The 13,767-nt window shown below is 34.6% G+C and overlaps 1 protein-coding gene across 8 annotated transcripts in view; it reads left to right on the plus strand.

The window, feature by feature from the left end:
- KANSL1L (KAT8 regulatory NSL complex subunit 1 like) overlaps positions 1–13,767 on the plus strand; it is a 126,181-nt gene that overhangs the window by 53,015 nt on the left and 59,399 nt on the right. For all 8 annotated transcript variants that reach the window (XR_011467606.1, XM_070387259.1, XM_070387292.1 and 5 more), the window contains 2 exons: positions 6,100–6,297; positions 7,944–8,065. Coding sequence is in view for 7 of the 8 variants with exons in the window: in XM_070387259.1 (XP_070243360.1) it covers positions 6,100–6,297; positions 7,944–8,065 (320 nt within the window). In the remaining variant the exon portion in view is untranslated. The remainder of the gene's footprint in view (positions 1–6,099; positions 6,298–7,943; positions 8,066–13,767) is intronic.

Raw genomic sequence — 13,767 nt, forward strand, 5'->3', positions numbered from 1 at the left:
AGCAAAAGAGACACAGATATAAAGAACAGACTTTTGGACTCTGTGAGAGAAGGCGAGGGTAGGATGATTTGAGAGAATAGCATTGAAACATATATATTACCATATGTGAAATAGATGACCAGTCCAAGTTCAATGCATAAAGTAGGGCACTCAAAGCCAGTGCACTGGGACAACCCAGAAGGATGGGATGGGCAGGAAGGTGGGAGGGGTTCAGGACGGGGGGACACATGTACGCCCATGGCTGATTCATGTCAATGTATGGCAAAAATCACCACGGTATTGTAAAGTAATTAGATTCCAATTAAAATAAATAAATATAAAAAAAAAGAATTGAAGGCATATAACAACATGATCTGTTTTAGGAATGACAAATTAGTATTGTATTCAAAAAAAGAGGAAGTATGAGTTGTTCAGGGATGGGAGAAGAAGCTAGGCAAGTCATGAATATTGTTTAATACTTTGTAAAATTTGGTGGTGATGTTTGTAGGAAGGTGGAGAGAAGCATAGACCTAAAGGCTTACCCATTCTGTCTGTTGAATTTGACGCAGCTGTGTTCAGGAATAATTTCTTGATGCAAGTCCTATTCGGTTTGTTTCTCATTTTTAACCATCTTCAGCTGGGCCTTAATTGTGGCTATCTCCCAATCCTCTCAAGATCACCAAAAAAGTTCTCTTCGTTGATCATTTTCTTTGAAAGATGTCACAAGTGTTTTTTATAGCCAGTAGAGTTCTAAGAACAAATCCAGTTTAAAGCAATTTGGAAATTTCCAAGAAAATTATTCCTGGTTGAATTGATAACTAAGTTTTATATCTGAATCTAGACAGTCTGGTTCATTTCGCTTTGACTTGAGAAAGGGTATTTTAATATTCTGTGTTCTAACTAAGCAATGCTTTATACTTGTTGAAACATTTTTTGAATTTTGGTTATGTATTTATATAATATCTATTTGTAGTCAGTTATTTTAAGGTGATAAATCTTTCCAGCAATAATATGGCTTTTATATGGCTTTAAATTTTTTCTTGGTTTAAGCTAGGTGTATGTCTGGCCCTTTGTTCCCATAAGAGTCAGATTATTTTATGGAAAATGTCATTATAATTATGCTATCAAAATACATATTTCTTTACTTTGATAGTTTTGCCTTACCTTTCTTAGAAATTAATCAAGATATTTAATTGCTTATCTATGTGCAGGTTAGTTGATTTATTAACTATTATATTGAATAGGCAAAACAACTTTTTGCTCTTATATCTTCTTGAATTATTATAGTTCAGAAACTGAAAAGAATGGTTTAATGCATTGTAAGTGAGGCAGAACTTTTTATTTATTGTATATTGAAAGGGGAAAAAACTCTTCTCAGAGATAAGGAGAAGGGAAAGAAATTGAGATGCTCTTTTATAAATAGCATTTTTAGTTTTTAAATTAATTTATTTTAATTGGAGGATAATTACTTTACAATATTGTGATGGTTTTTGCCATCTACATCAACATGAATTGGCCATGGGCATAGATATGTCCCCCCATCCTGAACCCTCCTCCCACCTCCCTACCCACCCTGTCCCTCTGGGTTATCCCAGATCACTGGCTTTGGGTGCCCTGCTTCTTGCATGGAACTTGCGCTCCTCATCTACTCTACATATGGTAATGTACTTGTTTTAATGCTATTCTCTCAAATCATCCCACTCTTGCCTCCTCCCACGGAGTCCAAAAGTCTGTTGTTTACATCTGTGTCTCCTTTGCTGCCCTACATGTGGGATCGTCATTACCGTCTTTCTAAATTCCATATATATGTGTTAATATACAGTATTTGTCTTTCTGTTTCTGACTTACTTTACTCTTCATGATAGGCTCCAGTTTCATCCACCTCATTAGAAATGACTCAAATGTGTTCCTTTTTACAGCTGAGTAATATTCCATTGTGTGTGTGTACTACAACTCCCTTATTTATTCATCTGCAAGTGGATGTCTAGGTTGCTTCTATGTCCTACCTTATAAATAGCTTTTTAAAATAAGTGTTACTGTGTATCTCTGGTCAGGAAACACAGTGTTTTCATAGGGTAAAATAAGGGACAGATGACCTAGAGTGTGTCATTGCCCATTCTTTGACACAGTCCAGATGGTGTAAATTTTGCTTCAATTTTTAGAAGAGTATTAGCAACATCCCTTCCTTGTTCTTGCAACAATTTTGTCAACACATGACAGCTTCCATATTTCTCGTATTCTCTGCTCCAGCTTTTACTTAGACAGTAGCTTCTTTTCACTTTAATTTTTTTTTTAATAATTTTTCTTAGTTGGAGAAACTGGCTAAATTATATTAAATAGCTTCTCTTTTAGATTTCTTCTGTTATCCTATAATAGGGTCTTCCACATCTTAAATTGTGTATTTTACTTTAAAATTTTTCATTTAAGTTTTTTGCTTGAAATTAGTTTTGATGACTTTATATAAAATGTCACTGATGAAACCATGCATCTCAGATGGAACTTGAACCCACAGGCCAAGATGAAAATCCAGCCAGAACCCAGACTGGGAATTGACCCCACGGTCTTTTAATTGAGATCACACCTGATCTCAGGACTTAATGACACTCAGGTTCTTGATGTCTCATTGCAGAAAGAATTTAGAGAGAGACAAAGTGATAGGTAAGAAGTGGATTTATTTAGAGAGAAACACCCTCTACAGACAGAGTGTGGGCCGTCTCAGAAGATGAGAGGCCCTGAAATATGATGTGGTTAGTTTTTATGGGCTGGGTAATTTCATAGGCTAGGATGTGGGAAGATTAGTCCAACTATTTAGGGAAAAGGGATGGAGATTTCTAGGAATTGCACGATGCCCACTTTCTGACCTTTTATGGTTCACCTCAGAACTGTCATGGCACTGGTAGGTGTGTCATTTAGCATGCTACTGTATTGCCATGAGCGTGTAAGAGGCCCAAGCTCCACTGGAAGTCAAATATTCCACCATCTTTGGCCTGGTTGCTGCTGCTGCTGCTGCTAAGTTGCTTCAGTCGTGTCCAACTCTGTGTGACCCCACAGACGGCAGCCCACCAGGCTCTCACGTCCCTGGGATTCTCCAGGCAAGAACACTGGAGTGGGTTGCCATTTCCTTCTCCAGTGCATGAAAGTGAAAAGTGAAAGTGAAGTCGCTCAGTCGTGTCTGACTCTTCGCGACCCCATGGACTGCAGCCCACCAGCCTCCTCCGTCCATGGGATTTTCCAGGCTAGAGTACTGGAGTGGGTTGGCCTGGTTGGTTCTAACCAATTTTTGTCTTGTCCTATGGGTGTGTCGTTCTTTGAAAGGCGGTGCACTGCCCCCTTCCCTCCTGTTACACTGAGGCAATTGTTTATATTTTCATATTATTTCATCTCTAATGAGGAATCTGGGAGTGGAAGTGGGGATCTCTCTAGTGTTATTATCAGGAGTGGTTGTCATCTCTGAGCAACTGATTTGCTTTCATCTTTTGCTAGAGTTTTCACTTGTCTCAGTTAACCCAATTTATCCTTCTAAAAAACTTTTGTGGTTTTTATTCACCTTATTTCATCTATCATTAGACTGTTTTCCTGATTTTTTTAAAAAAATTCAGATTAATTGAGTTATGATCAGCAAACATTGTAAAATAACCATCATGGTGACCCAACACATATATCTTTTCCTGATTTTTAAGAACAGAAACTTATTTCTGCAATACCTCCAGCGGATTTAATCTTCTTTACTTTCTTCTCTGTTCTTGGTTATGGCAGAGAAAAATTGTGGGCCATTCTTATGTTATGAGAGTTTTGTCAGGGCAACAGTTTAAGAGAACAAAATGGATTATGAAGTTGGCTATGAGTGATTCCCTTGCTGAATTTTTTAAATGTTTTTCTTAATTCAATCAACGATAGCAGGCCTTCTACTTAAAAAAAGGTAGTATTTTAAAGGTTTGGAAATTGGACTTTTGAAATTCAGAATCAATTTTCCCCTAGAAACAATATTGTAAGTAGGGATAATAAAATCATGGTAATTCACAGCAGCCTGGCCCATAATATAAACTGTAATAAAAACAAATGAAATTATAAATAATATAGTGAAAACTTATATTTCTTTTGTATACAAGTACTTGTGAAAAACCTGCTAGAGACTTGTACAAATTTTGGGTAGATATTTCAGATACTTTCAAGCACTTTTGAGGTTGATGATACTATGTCTGTCAGATCTAATTTAATTTTTAAAATATCAAGTAAAACAGAAGCTACTTTTAAATACATTTCTTGAGATTTCTAGAGAGCCATATTTGTACGTTCTATAAAAATAGTCATTGAAGTAGGATCAACAGTTGGACTCCCTTATCTTTATAAAAGTTACTAGTGCTGTTAAAGTATAGTTTAAGAAATGTTACTTTTACTAAGCATCATTTGTAATATATTACTATAAAATACTAAAGTGGATACTTAATACAGTATCTGAATATGTTAATTCTAAAGTGGTATATTCTCTCAACTATAGTGTAAACTAAAATTATTGATATATAACATATAATCTATAGGTAGTTTCCACCCTATGTATAGCACTTATACATGATATAAGCTAGCCATGGCAATTTAATTTATCCCATCTTGAAATACTATACACTTGTATAATTGTTTTAGTCTGTTTTTGATTTCAATAATATATTTTAGCCACATTAGGCATTTAATACCTTTGCAACTAGCCAATAGGAACTTACTGACATTTTGCCAGAAAAATAGTAATATTCATATATGCACACAATATACACACACACACTTAAATGTTTCATAATAATATGTATTATTTGCAGGGGCAAGTGTAATAAAAGGGATAGGAAGGGAAGAAATACTATGGTGAGAACTATGAAACCATTCAAATGACACTTGTGCACTCCTTTTTCCCCTTTCTCTCATTTCTTTGTTACTTCTAAGGGACCTAAGGATAAGGACAGTTGGAGTGAAGATGATAGGAAATGGGGGAGAAAATTCAGCAAGCCAGTTGAGTAGTATGTGTGTGTATGAATGGTAGGCAGGGAGAACAGAGGCAGCTAGATCCCTACTCATTTCTCCAGTTACTTACATTTCAGAAAATACCCCTTAAAGTTGAAAACTTGTGTCTATATTATTAATCCATCTACTCTGCAAGCAAAGAGAACTTGATTAGTTTAGAGAGTACTTTTTCTCAATAGTACAGTCCAATCCATGGTTGCTGGCTGGCCACAACAGTGTTGGGGTTCTTTAGAATGCTCTGAAAGGAGTTAATATAAAGTTAGCTTATTGTTTGGATGTTTGTAAGTTTGATATTTTAATTTATGAAATTTGTTGTTGTTCAGTCACTCAGTCTTGTCCGACTCTGCGACCCCATGGACTGCAGCACTCCAGGTTTCCTGTCTACACTATCTCCTGGAGTTTGCTCAAACTCATGTCCATTGAGTCGGTAATGCCATCCACCATCTCATCCTCTGTTGCCACCTTCTCCTCCTGCCCTCAATCTTTCCCAGCATCAGGGTCTTTTCCAATGAATTGGCTCTTTGCATCAGGTGGCCAAAGTATTGGAACTTCAGCATCATTCCTTCCAACTTTTTCTTTATTCTGAATGTATCATGCTTTTAATGCTAATAACTAAAACCAATAAGAAAGGCAATTGCTTGTATATAATTTATGACAGTACTTTACAAGGCTAATCCATCAAACATATACATGTTATTTTAGTTTAGATCAGTGACTTTTTTTACAGAGTTAAACTAGTACTTCTGTCCAAGTTTGATGCATGAAAACAGGGCACTCAAAGCTGGTGCACTGGGACAGCCCTGAGGGATGGGATGGGGAGGCAGGTGTGGGTGGGTTCAGGATGGGGGACACAAGTACACCCATGGCTGATTCATGTCAATGTATGGCAAAACCACTACAATATTGTAAAGTAATTAGCCTCCAGTTAAATAAATAAATTTAAAAAATGTTAACACTTCAAAAAAAAAAAAAAAAAAAAAGTACTTCCAACTGTCTATTTTCTGATTTCTAGGGAATAATAAAAAGCATGGTTCACATGCATTGTAACATTTAAGTTCTTCCAGCAATCAATTTGTTTTCATTGCAACTCTTTAATTGCTGTTTGTCTAGGGGATAGTGATCCTAGAAGAATGTCGACTTCCAAAAGACATATTGAAAAAGCAAGTACAATTTGCAGACCATCCAGCTTCCTTAAACACTTCTGGGACTCCCCAGATTCCTCAAGAGAGTCAAGATCCTTTACCAGAACAAGATTTCGAAATGTCACCAAGTAGCCCTACACTACTTCTTCGCAATATAGAAAAACAGGTAATGTGAGGTATGAGTGGACTTTGAGTGGATTTTGTAAACTGTTCTACTTAAATATGTTTCTTAAGAATATCAATTTCTTAAGACATTGATTATTGAAGTTGGTCATTTGACATTAAGTACAATTAAAATATTTAGTATATCTAGTCTAATAGTGATATAATTAAAGTTATTTAAATATAATATGTCAAGCATTGGCACATAGCAATAGGGTGATCAACTCATTATACTAGGGTTGGAAAATCTTGTTTTCTAACAAAATTGCTATCATTAAACTTTTTTCATGGGGAAAGAACTGGGGTACCACTTAATAGATCTGAGTGGGGTATTTGATTGACTTACTGATAGACGATTTTAGTGAAAGATAACATTGGAATATGGATTATTTCATTAAAAAGTGATTGTGGAAATAGTCTTAATAGATCTTTGATAAATTATTTTGATTCCAAAACTTTTTCTGGTATTTAAATCCTCTTATGAATAACTCATAAATATTCAAAATAAAAAATTTTGTCTTGGGAGATGGATATATACCAACATAATTAGCAGTGGTTTTCTCTGTGAAATATTATTACAGGTTATTTTTCTTTTCATTTTTGAAACCTCTTCATACTTTCCCTTTTTTCTGTAATGAACTATAGTAGATTATATGTGTAATGAAAAAGGTGTCACTCTTTTGTAGAAATGTACTGTTTCCATTGATATGGCTTATGCATATTATAATTGTTATATGTGATTGTTTTGAGAATAATTAATATTTATTATATATTACAAATACATTACATGTAAATTTGGGATAAGAATGAATGAAAATTTGGGGTATCTGAAAAAACTGGTATATTCAAATTAGGAAAAAATTTGAGAAGGAAGCCTAAGCTTGAATTCTAGCTCTATTTATTTTCCTTTTAAATTTATTTTTAATTTGAGGATAATTGCTTTATAATATTGTGTTGATTTCTGTCATACAACATGAATCAGCCATAAGTGTGTGTGTGTGTGTATGTGTGTATATATATATCTCCCCTTTCTCTTGAACCTCTTTCCCACCCGTCCCATCCCGTCCCTTGTAGGTTGTCACAGAGCACCAGGTTGTCCTAGCTCCACATCATACCAATTTTATAATCCTTGATTGAGCTGCTTAATCTATCTTTTCTTCAGCTTCCTCATCTGTAATTGATTTTAATAATAGTAGTATCAGTAGTTTTTAATATTATCTACTTTGCAGGTTAGTCATAAAGATAGCAATATTCTATGTTTAGTGCTTAATATAGTGCCTGGCATATAGTTGGCACTTAATAAATTATAGCTATGAGTTTGTTTTTATTAATTTGGCTACCTCAAAGGAGATATTTTATAGATGGTATCAGCTGAATTTTTAGAATTTTTAGTGTTTTTGAAGATAGGATGAGTAGACAAAGGAACTGAGCAAAAACGGATATGGAAAAAGAGGAGCACTTAAAAATGTAGATTTATTTATAATAAATGGAAAAATTAGTAATGGTATAAATTGTCTTTATAGAGTAAAATATGTACTAAAACAAACATTTACTTGTTTCATGAGAGGTTAAACTTTAATAGGCACTAAAGGTCTGAGATTTAACCATATTTCTTGTAGCAACAGTAAAAGGTTTACTATTTTCTTGCAGAGTGCACAGTTGACTGAAATCATCAACAGTTTGATTGCTCCTCTCAACTTGTCCCCTACATCATCACCCCTCTCTTCTAAATCGTGTAGCCATAAATGTCTGGCTAACGGCATTTCCAGGAGGTAGGTGTCAGTGAGTTAGTTTTACTTCTCAGTTTGGCTTTGCTTATTTTATTTTGTTTTGATCTTTTAAGTACTGTAACTTCTTTTTTTTTCTTAAGCATTATTAGAGTACAATCAATAAACCATGGATGCATTTTTAGATAACATCAAACTTTTATAACTAAGGGAACTGTAAACCTGAGAATGAGGAAGAAAGCTTTCCAGGAAGTTTTGTAATGTTTCTTACAAAGAAAAACAGTGATATGATGTGCTTCAGTAATACTGCCATATTTAATATGCCTTCCATTTTGTACATTTTATAGTCTTCAGCTCCATACTGCCGTTGCAATTCATTTTAGTAAAAGATCCTATATATAGTTTGGGCATGGAAGGCTGATTGGTAGATACCATCCATAAAATTGAGCTTAAGTTTTACTCATTTTGTAAATGAGTCATTCTGTAGCTCAGCTTTTGTAAGATAAATTTTTTACTAAATGTAGTTAATATAGTAATTCCTACAATCCTTAGCAATTTATTATGTCATGTTAGCAAAAAATATAGATACTATGAATCCTCTTTTGGGAACAGCATTTGTTTCCTTTATTTTGCTTACTTTTCTCTTTTAAGCTTTCATTTTAAAGATAAATTACAATTAAAAAGCTACTAGAATATTATTTTGTGCATCTCATTTTTTTCAAATAAAATTGTAATGTGGGCTTCTTTGCCTTAAGTACCATAAAGAATTAAGTGTAATTTAGTACTGGAAATATTTGTATTAATAATTATATATGGTTTATTATTAAATTAAAAATAACAAGAAAGGGAAATTTATACCACAATGAAAATTATGCTAAGTAGCTATCAGATTCTTAATGAGACTAGTGGATGTAAACTAAGTCTTAAAAATGCTGTTATTTTTATTTCTAATTTATTGTTTTGAAAGTAATTTTTAATACTTTTACAGTTTTGTTTGTGCAGGCTCATTTTTACATTATTCTATTATGGAAACAGTAATTCTGTTGGTTTTACTTTTATTTTTGTTGACTTTATATTCAATCCTGGTATCACTGATGATTCTCCTGAAAGTAAAGATTCTAATATGTTCTAATAGATAATTATAATATCTTCATTTATGAGGACGTTTCCTCATTAAAAAAGTCATAATTATAAGTTGAGCCACTAAGCACCATCAAATTGTGATTTGGGGCTAAGTCAATTTTAGATTATATTTTGTTTACCTAAGTAGGCCTTATGCTGTTATACTCACGTGGGTGTGGTATGTATGTGTATGTGTGTACTAATTTTCATCTTAATGTACTTGCATATATTTTTGATCATTTATTCACAAAGTATTTATTGCTTAACTGTTGCTATATGCCCTATAGTTAAAGTCCTAGGAACACAATGATTAAGAAGACAAAATCTTCACTTGTAAATAGCTTAAACAGTTTAGTAGGTTAAACATGTAATTGTTTAAAATACCATATAATAGTGGAATTGTGTGGAGTTGTTTGAATATTTGGTTTTAATAGCTGTCATAGTTGAAAAACGTACCTCATAAAAATATACAAATCCAAATGAAAGAAATGTAACATTGGCTGTGTTTACCAAATCATGATACTTTTTCAGTCCTATCTTTATATAGTCAAAGGTCCTTATTGAAATCAGTTAGTAATTGCCATCTTTCTTGATGTTAAGTAGTTGTTCCTACAAACTAATTTGAAAGATTATTTCTGAAAGTTTGTAACAGGTTGAAAACCTAAAATTATTTGATAGATTTAAGAGCAGATAAAATTTTGCTCTCCAGCATTTTGAAGTGTGCTGATATATATGTTTTAATTAATTTTATTTTCACTAATGTGTTTATTTTTGACAACAATGAACACTTTTTTCCAAATATTTTATACATGAATTTTTTGCACTTATTTTCACATTTCCTATCAAAATGTTATATTCCCTTGAAGGAAAGATTGTAATAGTTATTTTCTAACATTTGCTAGAAAATGTAACACAGCTCCCTTTCATCAACTCAGAGAAGATGAGAGAATTTAGAATGTTGAGTTTTTTAAATGCCTAATTTATCTTTAATAAGTCTTGTTACCAGATAACAGTAAACTGCTATATGAAACAAATGATTTGGGGAATACTCCAGATCTCATAAAAAATTTTTGTAAAAATTCTATTTATGATAGTATATACTATAATATATTAACCAGGAACATAGAAACTAGAATATATTACAGATAAGAAAATAATAACACCGAAAGAAAATTTTGAGGATATGTTGTCATTGTGTTAGATACCAAAGAGAGGTACTAAAAAATATCTCTTGGTTTTATCAGTTGAGACTTTAGCAAGAATATGTAGTGTGGCATGACAGAAATAAGAGTTGATTATGAATGGAATGGGAGGTGAAATAGAGAGGAGTCCAGACTGTATTTTCAAGGGTGCTGACTGTAAAGGCTGAAATAAAATGAATACACAAAGTCAGGAAGGTGTTTTTGTTTTTAAGATGGAAGAAATGTAAGCATCTTTATTAAAATAAAGAGAAGAGAAAGAGCCGCAGATGGGAAATGTAGAGGTACATACCACAAAGTTATGGAGGAACCTTATGGCAGGAGAAAGTAATGTAAAATAATTTAACAGATTATTTTACATTGCTCATATTTAAGAGTATTATCAAAGCTTTTAAAAATTAATCAAATATATAATTTCACCTTATAGTAATATATGGAAAAGTTTTAATAAGAGATATTGATATTGAAGCAATGTAAAATTTATTTTTTGTGGAGCTTCTGACTCTGGGAGTAAAATGTCAAATGAAAGTGAAAGTCGCATATTCGACTCTTTACAACCCCAAGGAATTCTCCAGGCCAGAATACTGGAGTGAGTAGCCTTTCCCTTCACCAGGGGATCTTCCCAATCCAGGGATCGAACCCAGGTCTCCCGCATTGCAGGCGATTCTTTACCAGCTAAGCCACAAGGGAAGCCCATGTCAAGTGAGGCCTAGTTTTATTTCTTATATCTTTCTGTTTTTCCAATATTCTTGTTATTTTTTTCCTTTATATGTAGTTTAATAGGAACAAAACATCTTTTAAACTCAGAGATTTTCAAGAGTAAGGGCTTGCCCTGTTTAATGTTATTCAAATCACAAAGTACTTACTATTCACTTTATGTATTAAAGTAAATGTGAAGGTAAGAAAATTCATTTGAGTAAGAATTTAAAAATTCTGGTAAAGTGTACATACCATAAAATTTACCATTTAATCATTTTTAAGTTTTAGGAGCATTAAGTAATTCACATTTTTGTCAATAGTCTCCATCATCCATCTCCAGTGCTTTTTCATCTTCCTAAACTAAAACTCTATCTATTAAATAATACCTCCACATTCTTCCTTCTTCCTGGTTCTTAGCAACCGCCATTCTATTTTATATCTCTATGAGGCCGACTATGCTAGGTATTTTATATAAATGTAGTTTTTGTCCTTTTGTGATTGCCTTGCTTCACTTTGCGTAATGTTGTCAAGGTTCATCCATATTGTAGCATATGTCATCATTCTCTTTTTAAGGGAATAAAATTCTACTTTATGTATGAACATTGTTTTAAACTTTAAATCAGTTTATTGACATAGTAACACAACACACTTGCCTCTCTGACACCCCCATGCCCCTCACCCAGCATATTGATAGATGTCTCCCGCTTCCTCCTCCCTGAAACAGGCTATTCAGTGAAACAGGGTAGGCCACTTCTACGTCCCCAGTGTCACGCCTAAGCTCTGTGGAGCAAGGTCTCAGGCACTGCTCAGAACCTGTTAGGGAGAGAGTGGGCAGTTAGGCCTGTACTCAGCCAGGCAGTCATCCAGTCTCTAAGAACAGATTCCCCTACAACACTCAGGCTCTGAGTTGCTGTTTTGTTTACCCATTGATCTTTGGATGAATATTTGGGTTGCTTCCACCTTTTGGCTAGTGTGAATAATGCTTCTGTGAACAGGGCTATACAAATATCTGTTGAGGTCCCAGCGTTTTATTATTTGCATATGTACCCAGAAGGGGAATTGGTGGATTGAATAATAGGTTTATTTTTCAATTGTTTACATTGTAAATGAGAAATTATTGAATGCTGTTAACAACATTTCTAAACCACAAGTTAAAAAAATAAGCAAGAGCCCAGAAAAGTAAACAAGGCACAGCAGTCTACTTTGTCTGAGACCAAATTTTGACAAAATATCAAGTTGAGGATTTGGTAGCTTTGTGTGGAAAGAGAGAAAGCTAGATCCAGAAAAATCGAGTGAAGTTTTAATAGCTTGGGTTAGAGGATGATAAATCAGAGCCCATGGCCTTGCCTATATATATATATGTATATATATTGTTTTGTATACATATATATATTGTAAATATGTTTTTTATATGTAAATATATGTATATATATTATTTTTCATATTCTTTGCTGCATATCAGAAGCACAACATTGAGCATAGCACCAAGGAAAATAGCAAACCTGCTTTGAAATAATGTGAACATTATAGGGATTTGACATGGATTTTCAGTCCAAATTTCCATCTGTGAGTCATCAAGGAATCCCTAGTTTAAAATGATTTTAGAATGGATGACACTACAAAATAGGTGCAAAGTCAAATGCAGATTCTCTCTAGGGGAAGGTACCTTCTTTCTTCAGTCAGTTCAGTTCAGTCACTCAGTCGTGTCCCAATTCTTTGTGACCTCATGGACTGCAGCAAGCAAGGCCTCCCTGTCCATCACCAACTCCTGGAGTTTACTCAAACTCATGTCCATTGAGTCGGTGATGCCATCCAGTCATCTCATACTCTGTCATCTCCTTCTCCCGCCTTCAGTGTTTCCCAGCATCAGGGTCATTTCCAGTGAGTCAGTTCTTCACATCAGGTGGCCAAAGTATTGGAATTTCAGCTTCAGGATCAGTCTTTCCAGTGAATATTCAGGACTGATTTCCTTTAGGATGGACTGGTTGGATCTCCTTGCAGTCCAAGGGATTCTCAACAGTCTTCAACACTACAGCTCAAAAGCATCAATTCTTCAGTGCTCAGCTTTCTTTATAGTCCACCTCTCACATCCATACATAACTACAGGAAAAACCATAGCTTTGACTAGACGGTCCTTTGTTGGCAAAGTAATATCTCTGCTTTTTAATATGCTGTCTACATTGGTCATCGGAGAAAGCAATGGCACCCCAATCCAGTACTCTGCCTGGAAAATCCCATGGATGGAGGAGCCTGGTAGGCTGCAGTCCATGGAGTTGCCAAGAGTTGGACACGACTGAGTGACTTCATTTTCACTTTTCACTTTCATGCATTGGAGAAGGAAATGGCAACCCACTCCAGTGTTCTTGCCTGGAGAATCCCAGGGACGGGAGAGCCTGGTGGGCTGCTGTCTATGGGGTCGCACAGAGTCGGACGCGACTGAAGCGATGCACCAGCAGCAGCAGCTACATTGGTCATAACTTTCCTTCAAAGGAGGAGAATCTTTTAATTTCATGGCTGCAGTCACCATCTGCAGTGATTTTGGAGCCCCCCAAAATAAAGTCTGTCACTGTTTCCCCATCTATTTGCCATGAAGTGATGGGACCAGATGCCATGATATTAGTTTTCTGAATGTTGAGCTTTAAGCCAACTTTTTCACTCATCTCTTTCATTTTCATCAAGACGCTCTTTAGTTCTTCTTCACTTTCTGCCATAAGAGTGGTGTCATCT

Source organism: Bos mutus, chromosome 2 (assembly GCF_027580195.1).
Source record: "Bos mutus isolate GX-2022 chromosome 2, NWIPB_WYAK_1.1, whole genome shotgun sequence".
NCBI classification, from domain to species: Eukaryota; Metazoa; Chordata; class Mammalia; order Artiodactyla; family Bovidae; genus Bos; species Bos mutus.